The sequence below is a fragment of the Podarcis cretensis genome (genome assembly GCF_951804945.1).
Source record: "Podarcis cretensis genome assembly, chromosome: 15".
Classification (NCBI taxonomy): domain Eukaryota; kingdom Metazoa; phylum Chordata; class Lepidosauria; order Squamata; family Lacertidae; genus Podarcis; species Podarcis cretensis.
Window position 1 is genome coordinate 43,778,589 of NC_137185.1, and position 16,016 is coordinate 43,794,604.

Below are 16,016 nucleotides of genomic sequence, written 5' to 3' on the forward strand. Positions count from 1 at the left end.
CATTAAAATCTTTTATGTCACCCTGATGTACTTAACTTGACCAAACTCAGGGTAGATCTTTCCATGTTTACAATGAGGGGGGTTGTTGCCCTTCCAACCACCTTCCCCCTGCTCCCCAGCAAAATTTAGCTCCAATTTATTTTAAACTTCCCACTTATAAAAACAATATACTATGACAGTGTACAAAAAATCATCAAAATAATATAACATTTAATAAACAAAAACAAATGACCAACACTGAATCAAACTGATTTTCTAAAAATGCTTGGCAAAAAATGGCTTTTTTTAGAAGGCAATGAAATATCAGATGTGTAGCTGAAATCAGACACCTAATTTTGAAAGGAATGGCATTCCAAATTACTGGCACCACTAGCCTTCGTTCACACATAAACTAAATGAATGTGAGGTGGGGCGGTCAAGAAGACTTCTCCAGAAGACCACCATGAACTGGGGGGCTCCTCTTCCTCTGAAAGATGCATGGAAGGGCAAGAACAGCAACTGCTTTTCACAGCATTGGGAAGTTTGGGGGGGGGGGAATGGCATGTGTTCATTTTCTGCTAGTCATCCATTTTTCAAAGGAAGGTGGTGGAAACCCTCATGATAAACTCTTCCTGATTTTTTTTTTAAGAATGGAACTATGGAATAGTGTTCCCCACCTTCTCATAGATCAAGTTACCATAGAATATGATTGTAATTTATTTTTACAAAAAAAAATCTACCATAGTACTCAAAAGTACTGTACAACGAAGCTTTTTAAGTAAAATGATGTAGCCTCGCTTATATTATTTCTGACACTTCCGGGTTAGTGCCTCCGGTAATGGCGGAATTCCTCTGATCGGGAGGAATTTGCTTCATAGGAATCCGGGTCTGGCTGGCACGGTGAAGGCGGAGACCCACTAGAAATCACAGGCAGGTGAAGCCTGTGAACGTGGGATTCGGCTGGCACCTTTTGCGCCTCCCCTACTCGCGGGGAAACCTAGTTTCGGGGATCCGGAGCGACGGGTGAGCGGCGCGGTGCTTCAAATTGACTGCTTCTCCCACAGAGCGGAGCCGCATAGCTGTTGCCGGAGAGCGCTGACTTTTTCCTGTGGACAATTTGATCTTAAAGCAACTACCCGTGAGTAGAGCGGAGAATTGGATTTTTAAACGTCTTAATTTGGTGCCGAAACGGGGAGGTCTAAAACAGGAAGTCCACCTTCCCCTTTTGTAAATAGATTGAAGCAATGAGGATGCAAGCTGAAGTCTCGGAAAGCCTATTGTAAAGGACTAAATTTCCATCAGTAAAAAATACTAAACCCCCCTTGGTGGCAGGAGAAGAGGGGGGAAAGTTTGGGACTGAGTATACCTGCAGGAGAGAGCGAACAGAGTTAATATACCACCGCTCCGATCCTGGAAACGGGCTGCCAACAGGACTGACCGTGATTAGAACGTTCACTGACAGTTAGTTTAATAAGAGGAATACATTGTTTCCATGGTCTCCGTCTGCGTTTAAAAAGGAGTAAAAGTAACAGAAAATTGAAACTAACTTTATTGTTTGAATTGAGTTTAAAAGGACTAATACAAATAGAAACTGTTTCCCTCTAGAGGAACTGTTTCCCTCTAGAGGAAGCTTTTGAAACTGTCACAAGAGTTGAGCTGGGGGAATTTCCAGCTGCAAGATAAAAAACTGTGAGATTCTGGGGACCTTGAATCGGTTAAGAATGTTGACAGAAGAGTCCTTAGTGGTTGTATTATGTAAGATAAGTGACTCACTGGAACAGCTTCATAAAAAGGTGGATGTGGTAACTACCAAAATTGACAATTTGGGACAAAAAGTCAACACTAATATAGAAACTATTCAGAAACTGACACAGGAATCTACTTTGATATGGCAAACTGCGGAGAAGGCTAGGGAGAAAGTTATTGCCACTGAACCTAAAGTAACACAATTGGAGAGAGAGTCCCAGCCTTACAGATGCAATTTGATGACCAAAAGTTGATGCCTGCTATGATTGAATTTAAAGAAAATCAGATTTCGAGGATCAGAGCCCTACCTGAACTGGAGAAGGAAAGTTTGATAGATTTCCTTACACAGGAATTTCATGACTTTTGGGACCGGGACTTGGGTCAAGAAGAGATTAAAATTGTGAGGACTTGGAAGAGGAGGGGAAAAAGAGAAGAACAAAATAAGAGACTGTTGGAAATACCAGAGGAACTTAGAAGAACAACAGTCAAGAGTGGAAATTTTGAAAGACGTCCTGAAATACCTTTCGGATCTTAGATTTAACTACGGAGATTTGGTTGCCCTGTCGAGAAGGAATAAAATCATCTTTAGGTGGGAGTTTCCCTGAGATCTACTCTTTAGCCTCAAAGGAAGGAAAATGAGACTTCCGGGTTGGCGCCATCGCCGAATGGCGGACTCCCTCCGAGCTCCGGAGGGAGCCTGCTCGGCAGGGGCTGGGTCTTACCGCGCTGGCGATGCGGGGACCCTTAAAAACCATGGGCGCTGAAACCCATGGACATGGTGACTCGGCTGGCACCTTTTGCGCCCCCCCGACCCGCGAAGGAGCCTTTTTAAAGGCTGCGGAGCGGGTGACAGGGGGGGTGGTGCTTTGAGTCCTTCGCTTCCCCTGCCGAGCGAAGCCGCATGCCATTCGACGGAGAGCGCTGACTTCTTCTATTGAAAATCTGGACTTAAAAGAATAACCCGTGAGTAATCGGAACCTGGACTAAAAAGGGGGATAAATTTTTTAAAAAAATTCGGAGCGAGCGGGGGAGGCGCAAAAAGGAAGTCAGCCCCCCCCCTGTTGTAGAAGAGTTAAAGCAAAGGATTTGATAACTAAGATCGAGTGCAACCCTACTTTGACAAAGTTATTAACTTCGCGAGGGAAAATCATAAGACTGAGCTGGAGGAGAAAGGTGGAATTGAATTAAATTAAAAAGCAACCCCCCCCCCCCCCCGGAACCCTGGGAGCGATTTGTGAGAGCGCCGGGAGAAGAGAAATAGAGGTTTTGACAGCTGTCAAAGAGCTGTCAAAGCGGAAGAATAAAATAGAGAACTTTGTTACGAGGACTTTGCCGGTTACATTTGTTACAAATTGGATACAAATTGTTACAAACAAGGAATAACAAGTTATTTTGACTGGTGGACGTGACCTGGAAGGGAATTTAGTTATTGCAAACCACCTAGAGGAGCCGAGGGACATTACAAGTATTGTTGGCGTGGAATTTGACCAGAACTCTCCATCTCCTGGGAAACTGCAGAAATGGAACACTATTTTGTCTACAGAGGCCTACGCACTAAAGGAGACAATAGATTTATCTATTGAAGAATGAAAGGGACTTGACGTAATGTTTTGTTCTTGAATAACAAGCCTCTGCAGAGGAATTAGAAGCTTTTGGAATTGGAACATTTGTGCAGGAGAGCAGGGGAAAAAAAAAGGAGGAGTGAGATCAACAAGAACAACAAGGATAATAAGAACTGGACAAAGCTGGAAATGGGAACATTTGGGACATCCAGATTTGACAGGTTTAAAGTAATAAAATTGGAGCTTTTACTCCTAGATACAAAAATCTGGATGGAAGAAATGGGCCTTTTTTGAAACAGACTCCTTCCAAGATTGGACATTCGAAATTAAAGATGACTGGGAAAGGACTATGGTTTAGAGAGATGTGGGAACTCCAGGAAGACATCAGACGTCGAGGAACATTGGGAACGCAACCGGGAAAGGGGGGAGGGAAACTTGGAATCCAAAGGGTGTAAAATTATTTTTTTATTTTTCTTCTATTTTAATCTGTATTGCATATTAAAGGGGGGAACTCGCGGAAGGGAACAGGTCGATTTTAGGGGATGGGAAAATATTTTTAAAATTGAGTCAATGATAATAAGTTTAAATTTGGGATAAGAATTTGTTGAATTTTTTTTGTTTATTTGTAAGAATTGGAATACAGGAGGGGGAGGGGAGGGGAAGTCCCGAAAAGATGTTATTGGGAAAAAGATTTTAAAATTGGATGTTTTTTTTTTTATTCTTTTTGTTGTAATTGGAAAATCTTAATAAATATCATTTAAAAAAAACAAAGGAAGGAAAATGAAAATAAGATCAGTGGAAGACAAAGTAAAGTTCATGTATAAATATGAAGAAGACTCGCAAAAGGGACTTGGAAAAGAGTTAAGAGCATCGGACAGAAGATCACCAGGTTGATGGACAATAGGGAATTGGCAGATATGACTGGCAGAATCCGGGACCAGGGGGAAGAGTCGGTGGAAGAAGATTGGAAAAAGTTTAAAGACTATTTATAAAAATATTGTAAAATTAATGAGCGTTAGAAAAATGTTGGAAAGGAGCTATAAGGCTTTAGTAGAAATGTTACAAGGAATTAAGTACAAATAGATTATTAGAGTATTAAAGGGAAAATAAAGTTAAAATATGTTAAGACAATTATATATTAAAGGGAAAAATAAGGTTAGAATATGTTAAGATAAATTACAGGATAGAAAACAGAGGAAGTTGGAAAGGAATTGCTGAAACAGTTAATTAAAGTGGAATACAAAAAGGGAGGTGTGAGGAGGTCGTTGAAACAAGTAAATGAAAGTTAAGATACTGAACCTATTAGATGTGTTTTAAATTGTGTTTGTTTGGTTTTGTTAATTTAATGTTTGGGGGTTGGTGTTGGGTGGTGTTTTTGTTTTTGTATTGTATTGTTTTGTTTTGTTTAATTCTTTGTCTTTCTTTTGAAGTCTTTAAAATGTTAATAAATATTATTTTTTTAAAAAAAAGATAAACTCTTCCTGATTTTTTTTTTAAGAATGGAACTATGGAATAGTGTTCCCCACCTTCTCATAGATCAAGTTACCATAGAATATGATTGTAATTTATTCTTACAAAAAAAAAATTCTACCATAGTACTCAAAAGTACTGTACAACGAAGCTTTTTAAGTAAAATGATGTAGCCTTGCTTATATTATTTCTGACACTTCTATCTTGCCTTGGAGGAGCTCAAGGTGGCAGACACGGTCCTCTCTCTCCCTCTCTCCCCCCCAACCCCGCCCCCCCCGCCCCCGCTGCAATTTTTAAATTTAGGTCTCAATCCTGTGAGGTAGATTAAGCCAATCACACATGCATGTAAGTGGCTCAAGATCGCCCAGTGAATTTCATGGCTGAGTGAGGAGTCAAACTGAGGTTTCCCCAGTGGAAATTCAGCACTCTACCCAGAGACAGCCAACACAATGCCTTCCAGATGTTGCTGGACTACATCACCCATCCTACCCCTGACCCTGGGGCTGGGGCTGATGGAGTCAGGGAGTCCACCAACATCTGGAGGGCACCACCTTGGCTACCCACGCTCTAGAGTCTAGACACTATACCACACTGCCTCTTTGTGCCATCAGTCACACCTCTCCAGATTTAATTCAAATCCTACACATGGCAAGTTTTTTGATTCCCCCCCCCCCATGGAACATGGCAGACCTACCTTGAGCTTCATGCCTGGTGGCAAGGTGTGTGAGCCCCCATCTAGCTGATCCAGCAAAGTGGGAGAACTGGCAGAGTGGAGTGTTGACTTCTGAGGGCAACCATCCTTGTTCCCTATGGCAGCAGAAGTGTATGTTAGCCCAACACAATCAAATCATAAGAACATAAGAATAGCCCTGCTGGATCAGACCAAAGGCCCATCTAGTCCAGCATCCTGTTTTTAATTTATTTATTACATTTACATCCCCACCTTTCCTCCAAGGAGCTCAAGGTGGCAGATGCGGTTCTCTGCCTTCTCATTTTAGCCTCACAGCGGCCCTGTGAGGGAGGTTAGGCCGAGAGACTAGGAGTAGCTTATGGTCATCCAGTGAGGTACATCCAGTGGTCCAACCCTCTAACCCAGGGGTTGTCAACCTGGTCCCTACTGCCCACTAGTGGGCGCTTCAGGATTCTAGGTGGACGGTAGTGGGTTCTACGGCCCAAGCTGAATCCTCCATCCATCCAGCACCGGTGGGCAGTAAGGAAATTTTACCATCAAGAAAAATGCATTAGTGGGCAGTAGGTATAAAAAGGTTGACTACCCCTGCTCTAACCACTACATCACACTGGAACATAATTTAACTGTGAAGAGAGCACTTCATGAACCCAGTGTGCTAAAAGGACTGCCTGAATCAAGGTTCAGTCTCATTTGAGAACGTGTTTAATCAGAAGGTGGAATATTGTTTCCTTCTGGCTTTTCAGCTTGTTGCCAATTTGCCTCCATGTCTAAATTCATTATATTTTCTCAGATAGACATCTCCCAAGAGCCTGTTCTGAATGTAACACCTAAAGAGCTCCACACATTTTTGTTCTCGATGACAGTTCTAAACGTCGTACAGTGTGACAGATCACTTTTCTTATGTGTGTTAAAATTTCCAATAAAAAAAACCTGAAGGACCTGGAAATCTGTTTATACTTATTCTACTGATCTGAATAAGTTAATTGCAACTTTGAAGCTACCCAGCTCAACTGGTATTATATCCCTTTGCTACATTGACGAATTTTATGAAGCAATGCATTTTTAGGAACAGAAACAACTTCACACACACAAAAAGGTAGCAACAGAAAATTTCTTGGAATTTTCTGAGAAGTTTCTGCTCCACCACATCACAACTTTCAACCTTTTTCAAACAAATAGTTTCAAACAACCTAGTTTCAAAATGATAGTTCCGTGTTATCAAACTCCAGCTGTAAATTACCTCAGATTAATAAGAATTAATAAGGGATGCGGGTGGCGCTGTGGTCTAAACCACAGAGCCTCGGTCTTGCTGATCAGAAGGTCGGCGGTTCGAATCCCCGTGACGGGGTGAGCTCCCGTTGCTCGGTCCCAGCTTCTGCCAACCTAGCAGTTCGAAAGCACATCAAAGTGCAAGTAGATAAATAGGTACCGCTCTGGCGGGAAGGTAAATGGTGTTTCCATGCGCTGCTCTGGTTCATGGCCAGTAAAGCGAGATGAGCGCTGCAACCCCAGAGTCATTCACGACTGGACCTAACGGTCAGGGGTCCCTTTACCTTTACCTTTAATAAGAATTACTTAACATATACCCACAAGAGAAAAAAGTGACTACCTATGTTGGTAGTCTTATGTTAAAGCCCTGACCGTTTCATAACTTATTTAAAAAGCTATCAACAATATTCTCAGAAAACAACTGAACCTGGAGCCAGAATGTTTTGTTAACATTTCTAACATTTCTAAAAGGGAAAAGGGTCTAAAGATATCCTATATGTCATGTGATCACAGTGATCACAGTGGATGAGTATGTTGCCTCAGTACTGGAAATGTTTGCATGATCTGGCTAAGATACTCTAGTACTTGGGATCAGGGCCAATGGCTTGCCTTTAAACCAAGAGTCAAGAGCTCACCCAGGTTACGGGCTGGGCTCCGTAGCGCCCGTGTGTCCGAGGCAGAGCGGGCCCGGAAGTGGTGGGGGTGCCAGGAGTCAGCCGACTTGAGATGCTCCTCTTCTGCCACCTTCTCCATGGTTGCTGGATCCTCAGCCTGCATTTCAAGTGTCATCAGCCCAGGGCCATCTGGCACATCTTCAGAAAAGCCTTCCTGCCAGACAAAATGGTACCAGAGTTGAAGAAAAACCATTCTAGAAACACATGTATGGGGGACATATTTCAGGTTCAACAGTTGAAATGGGGCTAAGATTAAAGAATGTGGAGATTACTGATCCCAGGACTATGGATCCAATTGCAAAGGAGCCAGTCTGGTTAGAGTGCATAGCTATGACCTGTGAGAACAAATCCCCTATAGGCACAAAGCTTGCCAATTGCCCCTGGGCCTGCCTCTCTCAGCCTACCTCAGAGGGTCGTTGGAGGGGGGGAATGTTGCTCTCTGCTTCTTATGTGTGATTTGAAAGGAAGTAATTAAATAAAATGAGCCCTTTCAGTTCACAGAGTGTGTTTGTGAATACTGCTGATTGGTGATGTTGGTTTTCAATATGCATAGGGTAATTTGCATTACAAAATTTTCAGTTAAGCATCAGAAAATGTTGTGAGATAAGAGAAAAAGATCTAATTTTTATTTGCTTGTATTTGGGTTTTTTTCAAAAAAAAAGTCCACTACCAAACTTGCCTAATACTGTATTTGCAATTGGCTCCTGTTCATTCTTGCTAATGAATGTATGAAACTAACGTTTTCCACAGAAAAATAAAGCACTAAAAAATGTCTGCCCCACATACTGCTGCTGGCCCACTGATGAGTCAAGTCCAACACATGAAAGCAGCTCATCTTTGTGTTGTATCGTCCTTTTTATTTCCTTATCTGGTTGCAAGACAAGAATCCATGTCTCCACACACAGATAGACATTTGCTACTCTGAGCCCCGACTCTTCCGCCCCCAACAACATCCTGAGTGCCAACAGGAAGTTCCTGGAGTCCCACCCCTCTGCCTTCTCTGTTCCAGAATGCGGAGGGACCGATGGGCCTGAGGAGATGGAGGATCTGCCATACTCTCCAGGGAGGTCTCTGCCGGCTGCGCTCTCGCCTCCCCTTCCTCCTCCACTATCTCGTAACTAGGCAATTCCTCCTTGAATGGTGTAACATGTCTTTCTCTCTCCTCCTGAAACTGCTGTAGACAAGGGTGCGTGGGGGGGTGAAACTTCCCCTGCGGACACAGGCCAGGCTTGGCCAGGACGCAGGAATTTTGGCGAAAACCGTGACACGAGGGCCAGGGCGCAGAGACCTCATTTTTTGGTGAAAACCATGACCCGTGGGTCATGGCGCTGAGGGCTCATTTTTTCTTTTTTTTTTTAAACATAATTTTTATTAACAGGCCAATCCAATCACATTATTTCCAAATCATATTAATTCCAAATTATACAGCCAAATTTTTAAATTTTGTTGGGGGTACCCATACATCAAGCTCCAAACGAGGATCAAAACATCACTTCTGTTGCTGCTTTTATCAAACAGTTCTATCCAGATCTGTCCAGATAGTCTCTTTATTACTTTCTTCATCTTCTTGTTGTTATCATGTATTCCTTTCTTTGCGATCTCTGATAATCTTCACAAGCAGGTTAGAAACGAACAACTTCTGCGTGGGTTTTGCACACTCCAAAAGTCATATCTCATAAGGACAGCCGCCATTCCGCCCCTTCTTCAAAAATTTATCCTCGGTCTGTCCTATTAATTTTTCCAAGCTTGCCGCGTATATCAGAAAGGGGCTCTGCCAGGTTGTCAGATTCAATCCATCATTCACATTCCAATGACCCTGGTCCTCCTCCCCTCGTCTTTCTTCGACAAGCCTGTCTTAGCAAGACGCCATTATAAACTGCGTCATAGAATTTTTCCTCCGCTCTCCAATATTTACGAGTCCTCTCTTCGATCATTAATTCACGCCACACAGCTCTTAAATTCTTGCTTGCGATTAATAAAAGGCGACGATTCGTCTCTCTGAGGTAGAGGGTTATAATTACTCACAGAAGGGAAAGAAAATAAAAGTTTTTTTCCTCCACCCCCCCTCTTTTTTTCGCTCCGCACATAATAGTCTCATAATGGTGGTTCATCACTTGATTTATTTGTCTCCTCCCATCGCTCCAATCGCAGAGATGCATTAATCAGCAGCCTTATCTCTCGAACTTTGCTTGATGTATGTGCTTCAGCTTCTTTCCAATTATATATTTCCAATTATATTTTCGAGCTGAAGTGAACCAAGGCGCGATTGGAAGCAGCGTCAGGAAGAGCCGAGCTCACAGAGGGCTGGTGCCAAATGTCCTGCACCCCCTTCTTTCGAATCCGGGGGTGCATTGTGGACATCGCTGGCAAGGCTGTCCCCCCCCATCTCCTTGGGGGGGGGCAGGAAGACTGCATACTTCCCATAGCAGCCTCTTTATTACCTCGTGTGGGTCGGAGAGATGTTATTGTCGGCCATCTTCCAATGCGCCACCTGGTGCCCCCCCCCCGAAAGCAGCTCATCTTTTTGGCAAACGAAATTAATGGACTATGCCGAGCTGGCGAGATTAACAGGGAAAATTCAAAACCAGCAGGACCAGATTTTCTGAAAGACTGGAAAAAATTTATGTTATATTTGAAAGACAACTGTAATTATTTAACATCGCTAGTAGGGTTACAGAAGTTTTGTAGGGAGGATTTTATAAATTATTGTGAAGATGACTGAGATATGGATGTAAGATCTGAATTATAGCAATAAGTATAGTAATACAATTCAGAATGAGAACGGAATTTAGAAAACTATTAGAAGGGGTTGAAGGAAGTCTCAGGCGATAATAGCCAAAGATTTGCTATGTTGTTTGTAAGTTGTTATGTTGGAAAATATGTGCAAAAAGTAATAAAAAATATATTAAAAGAAAGAAAGGAGCTCATCTCTGCCCACCACCACTTCCTGCCCCCAATGTCCGAACTGCCATCTCCTTCCTGCAACAAATTTACTCAAAATCACCATGAACTTGTTTCAATAACCCTCTAATAAACAGCCCTCAGCCCTTTCTCTCACGTTCTCAGATTCCTGGACCCGCACCCGGCACTCCATAATCTGCTGCTGATGCTGAAGTCGAAGGTTGGCCTGCTGCAGGTGGGCGATCTTCTCCAGCATCTGGCAAATGTGCTCCAAGTACCGTAAGCCCTGTCCAGGCATGGTCAGCAAAGTCTCGTGCACCTAAGAAAGGAGCCAGCATGGGCCGTCAGGGATATGAGCTCACTTGCACGTTCTGTATACAGCAGACAGCAAACAGCCCCAGAGAGAAGCAGTCTAAAGCGGAGGAGGAGGCACGCAGCTCCTGGAACAGCCCTGCAGCATCGTGCCAAAGGCTCATCTCCCAGTGGCTGAACAGATGCCTATGGGAAGCCTGCAAGCAGGACCTGGGCTAACAGCCCCCCACCCCCCGCTTGTGATTCCCAGCATCTGATATGCAGGGGAATACTGCCTTCAATAGCAGAAGCAGAAGATCGCTCTCATGAGTCACTGATATCCATATCCTCCATTAATGGGTCTCATCCTCTTTTGAATCCATCCAAGTTGCATCCAAGTTCCATAGTTTAATTATGCACTGTATGAAGAAATACTTATTTTTGTCAGTCCTGGACCTTTCACCTAAGTTGAGTTAGCCATTATGAGCGGGGAAGGGGAAAGAAATATAGGATTTCCAAGATCTGCCTTAAGGAAACAGATGGTGCTGGCTCTGAACAGATTGTAGTATCAAAATTTCACATTTATTACAATAGGATGGATTTCAGTGCAGACACTGAACTCACTTGGGAATGTAACTGGAAACATCTCTAAGCAAAGGGCATCAGATGTAGGAGCACAAACTGACGTGGCCTGTCTTTTCATCCAAGCTATTCAACATTGCTTAGCAAGACCAAAACCTCAGTGTCAAATATGAAAAATAGCTGTTATTTCCCACAATACAGTGGTACCTCGGGTTAAGAACTTGGGTTAATTCATTCTGGAGGTCTGTTCTTAACCTGAAACTGTTCTTAACCTGAAACACCACTTTAGCTAATGGGGCCTCCTGCTGCTGCTGCGCTGCCGCCGCACAATTTCCGCACAAGTTCTCATCCTGAAGCAAAGTTCTTAACCCGAGGTACTATTTCTGGGTTAGCGGAGTCTGTAACCTGAAGCGTATGTAACCCGAGGTACCACTGTACAAAAAAGCTTGTGCCTGACTGTTTTTGAACAGATGGATTCAATAGTTGAACTAGGGAAGAGCTTTATGGGTGCAAGACTCCAAGTGGGCTTATTGTGAGGCAGCATGCTAGAGGATTGGTTTCTGGAATGCCAGCTTTATTCTGATATTAGGGAACAACAACAACCACACAGATACACAAACCACTGTTTGCATACTCTAACATGCAGTTTAGATGTATTTTACTTTGTTCTCTTTTGATATGGTCTATGGACTAATTCAGTAACTTTTATGTATTTTTGCATCTAGCTCAAACTCAGGTGAATCAAGACTGGAAGGCCAAGTAAGTTCTCAAGTGTCCCAGCACCTTCCTCCTAAAAACCGGGTCAAGAAAGAGCAGCGTGTGCACGTTATGTTATGTCATCAGAGGGCAAGGACCTTGCCACATTCCAGCAAGAGGCAATTAGGCAAGGTATCGTCATCAGGTGGAATGGAGAGCATTTCCCATACGAAACTGCCCCACCTAGCTAGTGGGAGGAGAGACTGGGATACAGCAGGAGAGGATGCAAGTTATCACACAATCCTGGGTCACTAAAACTCTGCCAGCCAGTCATAAAAGCCGCCTTTCCAGCCATCTATAGACCTGTTTTCCCAGCACACGGCTATTCCTTCTCCAAACAGGAGACGAGCTTGGCAGAAATAAAAACCCACTGCAAAGGAACCTAGAAAAGGAAGAGCAGCTTTTGGCCAAACCATGCTTAAAACTGGAAAAGCTGCTGCAAAGGAGCCTGGGAAAAAGGACCTGTGCTTGGCTTGGCTTAAAACAGCAGAGTAGTGAACCTTTCTCCCCACTTACCTGTCCTTGTGGGCTCCATTCCTCTGGGGTGCTGTTGCCAGACAGCATAGGAATCAATTCCCCTGCTGCAACATCCACATTCTCATCGACACTTGCTGCCCGGTGCAAACGATAGGAATTCAGGCCCTCCAAGTCCACTGGGCTATGGGGCCTCTGACCCAGCCGCCCGGGGGATCGGCGAGGCAGCTGGTGCTTCTGAGACCGCTGGACCACCTGGGCCAACTTCTTGCTGGCAGAGAGATTCCGGCAGTAGGCACGATCCTGGATGGGACCCAGGTCCTCCTGCTCTTCACCTTTGGGGAAGCCTTGGCAGGGAGCTGCAGAAAGTGGTGGAGAGTCTTCCATCGAAGGCTGGAAGCCATCAAGACAGTCCAAACAGAAGCTTTTCTCTGAGCCCTCCGGGCTGGAGGGAGAGTGATCGTTGCTGGTCATTTCAACACCAGAATCCTCCGATTCAGATTTGAGGAACCTCCCGCTGATAGGCAAGAAGCCTAGCTGGTGGGGAATGGGTTCTGTTAGGGAGCCAGCCTCATCCAATTGATCCACCCGGCTGTTTTTCTTGCCATCCAGCTCCATGTCAAGGGGGCACTGGAGTTGAGGTTCCTGTAGACTCTGAAACATGCTGACTGAGGTCAACACCACGCAGTTCTCTACGGGGCTCCAGGCACTAGCTGAGATTTAGAAGGGAAGAAGACATTGTTGAGACAGAGGCCAACCCTGCTCCACAGATCATGAAAAGCCCAACACCTGGATCCAGGTAAATATAGTGCCTTCCCAACAGATAACTCCGCCCTGGCCACTCTCCTCCCCCCAAAGCTCCTTTGGACGAGGAAATGTGTGTGCTTGCAACATATGCATTCCAAGAATATTCCTCATGCACCTGAATCATGCTGGCCTTTGCTTCAGACAAGGCGTGGCAGAGAAGGAGGAGCTGAAGACAGTGCTAAGGAAATAAATCTTGGGGGAATAGCTTCGGCACAAGTATTATTGCACATGGACCATGGTGTGTGACACCCTACTGCCAAGACTTGCCCACCTGTCTTCAGTCTCTCAATCGGTCTGTTCAAAAAATTATGTAACTGGGGCTACAAGAGAGGTCTTGTGCAAACTTTGTGGCCCCAGCAACTTTCACACATTCTACATAATTTGATGGCAGGGTTCTTGCTGTTAGCCTGTAGAAGGGGTGGACAATCTATGGCAGGGGTCGGCAACCTGCAGCCCATGGGGGCTGTTTAACTAGCTCACGAGCCGCCCCCAAACCGAGTTGCCCACTCAGCGTCATCACACGCACGCAATCCAGCCCACGGAGAGATCTCTGCGGGACTTGACCGGCCCAGGCAGACCAACACCTTGCCAACCCCTGATCTATGGCCTCTGCCTAATTTCCCATGAGAGTGGGGAGAGCCCAGAGGGAGAGAAAAACATCACACAGTGTGCAAAGGAGGTTATATAAAACAAATACTAAGCAGTTAGACAACACTTTCAGAGCGTGTTTGCAGCCACCTCACAGACATTGTTTCATTCATCTTTTCAAACAGCCCTCTAAGGTAGACCAATATTATCTATATTTATTGTACCAGGGAGGCCTAGAGAACTCAGCTCGCCTAAGGTTATCCAACAAGCTCTTAGTAAACGGAGACATCTGAACCGGAGGCGTCCCAGTTCACAGATTATTCCTTTTTACAATATGCTGGTGACACTCAGCTCTGCTTCTCAAGATCTAAATTGGAGAGACCAGTGTCTGGATGCCGCGGTGGGATGGATGTGGGGAAATAAATTTTGCTTGAATTCTGGCAAGTGGTTCTCTTTCCCAATAAATTGGTCCACTGCCTGAGTGGATGGGGGTGACGAACACCCTCTGAAGCAGCAGATACACAGCTTTGGGGTGGCTCCTGGGTCCAGCTCTGTCACTGGAGCCCCAAGTGAACTGCTCTGAGTTACAACGGATTCAATTAATCCTCCTCCTCCTCACGGCGAGGAGTGCCTTTAGCAGACTTCTGCTGCTAAGACAACTGTGCCTGTTCCTGGACTGGAACAACTTAACAGGCACTGTTAACCATGAGGCTGAAATGAACTCTATGTGAGGCTTTCCTTGCGCTTGGTCCAGAAACTGCCGTTAGTGTAAAATGCTGCAGCATATTAGCTAAACAGGAGAGTGTATCTTTGTGCCTGCACTCCAAGATCTGCACTAGCTGCCCGTTTGCTACCAGACTGAGTTCAAGGTGCTATTATCGGATCAAGGCCTTACCCGAGATGTGCCAACTCAATCAATTCATTATCTGCAGAACTGGCACTTCTATAAGAGCCACAAAACATCCGTTCTGCGCGTGTAAGTTGTTCCTTTAGTGCGGGATCACCTGCATTGCATCAGGCAGGTACCATCACTGAAACCTTTTAGACATCCGCTGAAAACTCTTCTGTTTCGGCAAGCCTAACTAGACATAGGATTTGGTTGCATCTGTTCTTGGGTTTTTTAACTGTTGTAAAATGTTTTAAGTATGTTTTTTCTTAACTCTATTTTTTGTTAAAGAAGTGTTTGTCACCCTGGACTCCTCTGGAGGTAGGGCAGGATAAAAGTTTCAAAAATAAATACTCCTGTAAACTTGCTAAGGCCTTCCATGCCTCCTTTAGCCCTGCTGATGCTGCGGTGAGCCCTGGGAGATGCAGAGCACCTGAGTGACAGGTGCCTCGTCCTCCCCCAGCACCATCTCCACCCCCAATACAGCTACTCTACTGTGGCCGGCAGGACTCCCAGTTTTTATCCCCCAGGAAGGTTGGGAGAGGAGGGTGGGCAAAAAGGCCAGCAAAGAAGGGAATGCAATCTGTCTCCTGGAATTATTGGAGGCATTACAGGATCTTTAGGTTGCAATCTGGCAAACAGGTAAAGTTGGCATTTCAGTGGTACCAGGCACCTGCAAGAATTCCCTCTTCTGTGTAAACCACTTGGTAGGGTATCTTGGGTTTATCCAATGCTAATTCTATTCAAGAGTTGAAATTAATGAACCTATGTGATACATGTCCATTAATGTCAATGGATTTACTCTGAGTAGGAACCCGACTGAATACAATCCTTTCTGTTTCAGAACTAACTGATTAGTTTAATTTCTATTCCTCCTTTCCTGGAGACAGTGCTCTCCCTGACCAAAATAAAATCCTCAGCCGCCCTACTCCTTGCCTCCTTTCTAGGCACTGACCAGACCCAGACCTGCTTAACTTCAGGAAGGTTATTGCATTGCAGTTAGACAAGTTATGTTAATTGCATCACTGGAATGTTTGCTTCTGAGCTGCAGCTTCAGAAACAGGAGTTTCCTCCATCCATGCATGCAATTTAAGCCAAAAAAGGTAATTCCTAAGCCTTTGTGTTTACAACAACATTGATGGTTTTTATTTTTGACTCCCTTTACTGACTAGCACAAAGATAACTCTGGAGATATCTCTTAACACTTGGATTAAATAAATACCAAAGAATTTATATTTCATAAATACAGCGAACAGAAATGTGGTAACTGCTAAGATACACCTGCATGTCAAATAAAGTTTAGGTTTTATAAGTCAGGATTGCATTTTTTTTAATTTCCC

General features: G+C 44.3%; 1 protein-coding gene across 5 annotated transcripts in view; it reads right to left on the minus strand.

Moving 5' to 3' along the window:
- The window catches only part of LOC307203883 (uncharacterized protein C8orf58), a 28,456-nt gene that overhangs the window by 3,123 nt on the left and 9,317 nt on the right, over positions 1-16,016 (minus strand). For 4 of the 5 annotated variants that reach the window (XM_079955112.1, XM_079955114.1, XM_079955113.1 and 1 more), the window contains exons 2-5: positions 12,438-13,108; positions 10,450-10,611; positions 7,353-7,545; positions 5,452-5,564 (exon numbers count right to left, since the gene is read on the minus strand). In XM_079955112.1, the coding sequence (XP_079811238.1) occupies positions 5,452-5,564; positions 7,353-7,545; positions 10,450-10,611; positions 12,438-13,108 (1,139 nt within the window). The remainder of the gene's footprint in view (positions 1-5,451; positions 5,565-7,352; positions 7,546-10,449; positions 10,612-12,437; positions 13,109-16,016) is intronic. The other variant, XM_079955115.1, reaches the window with a different exon arrangement.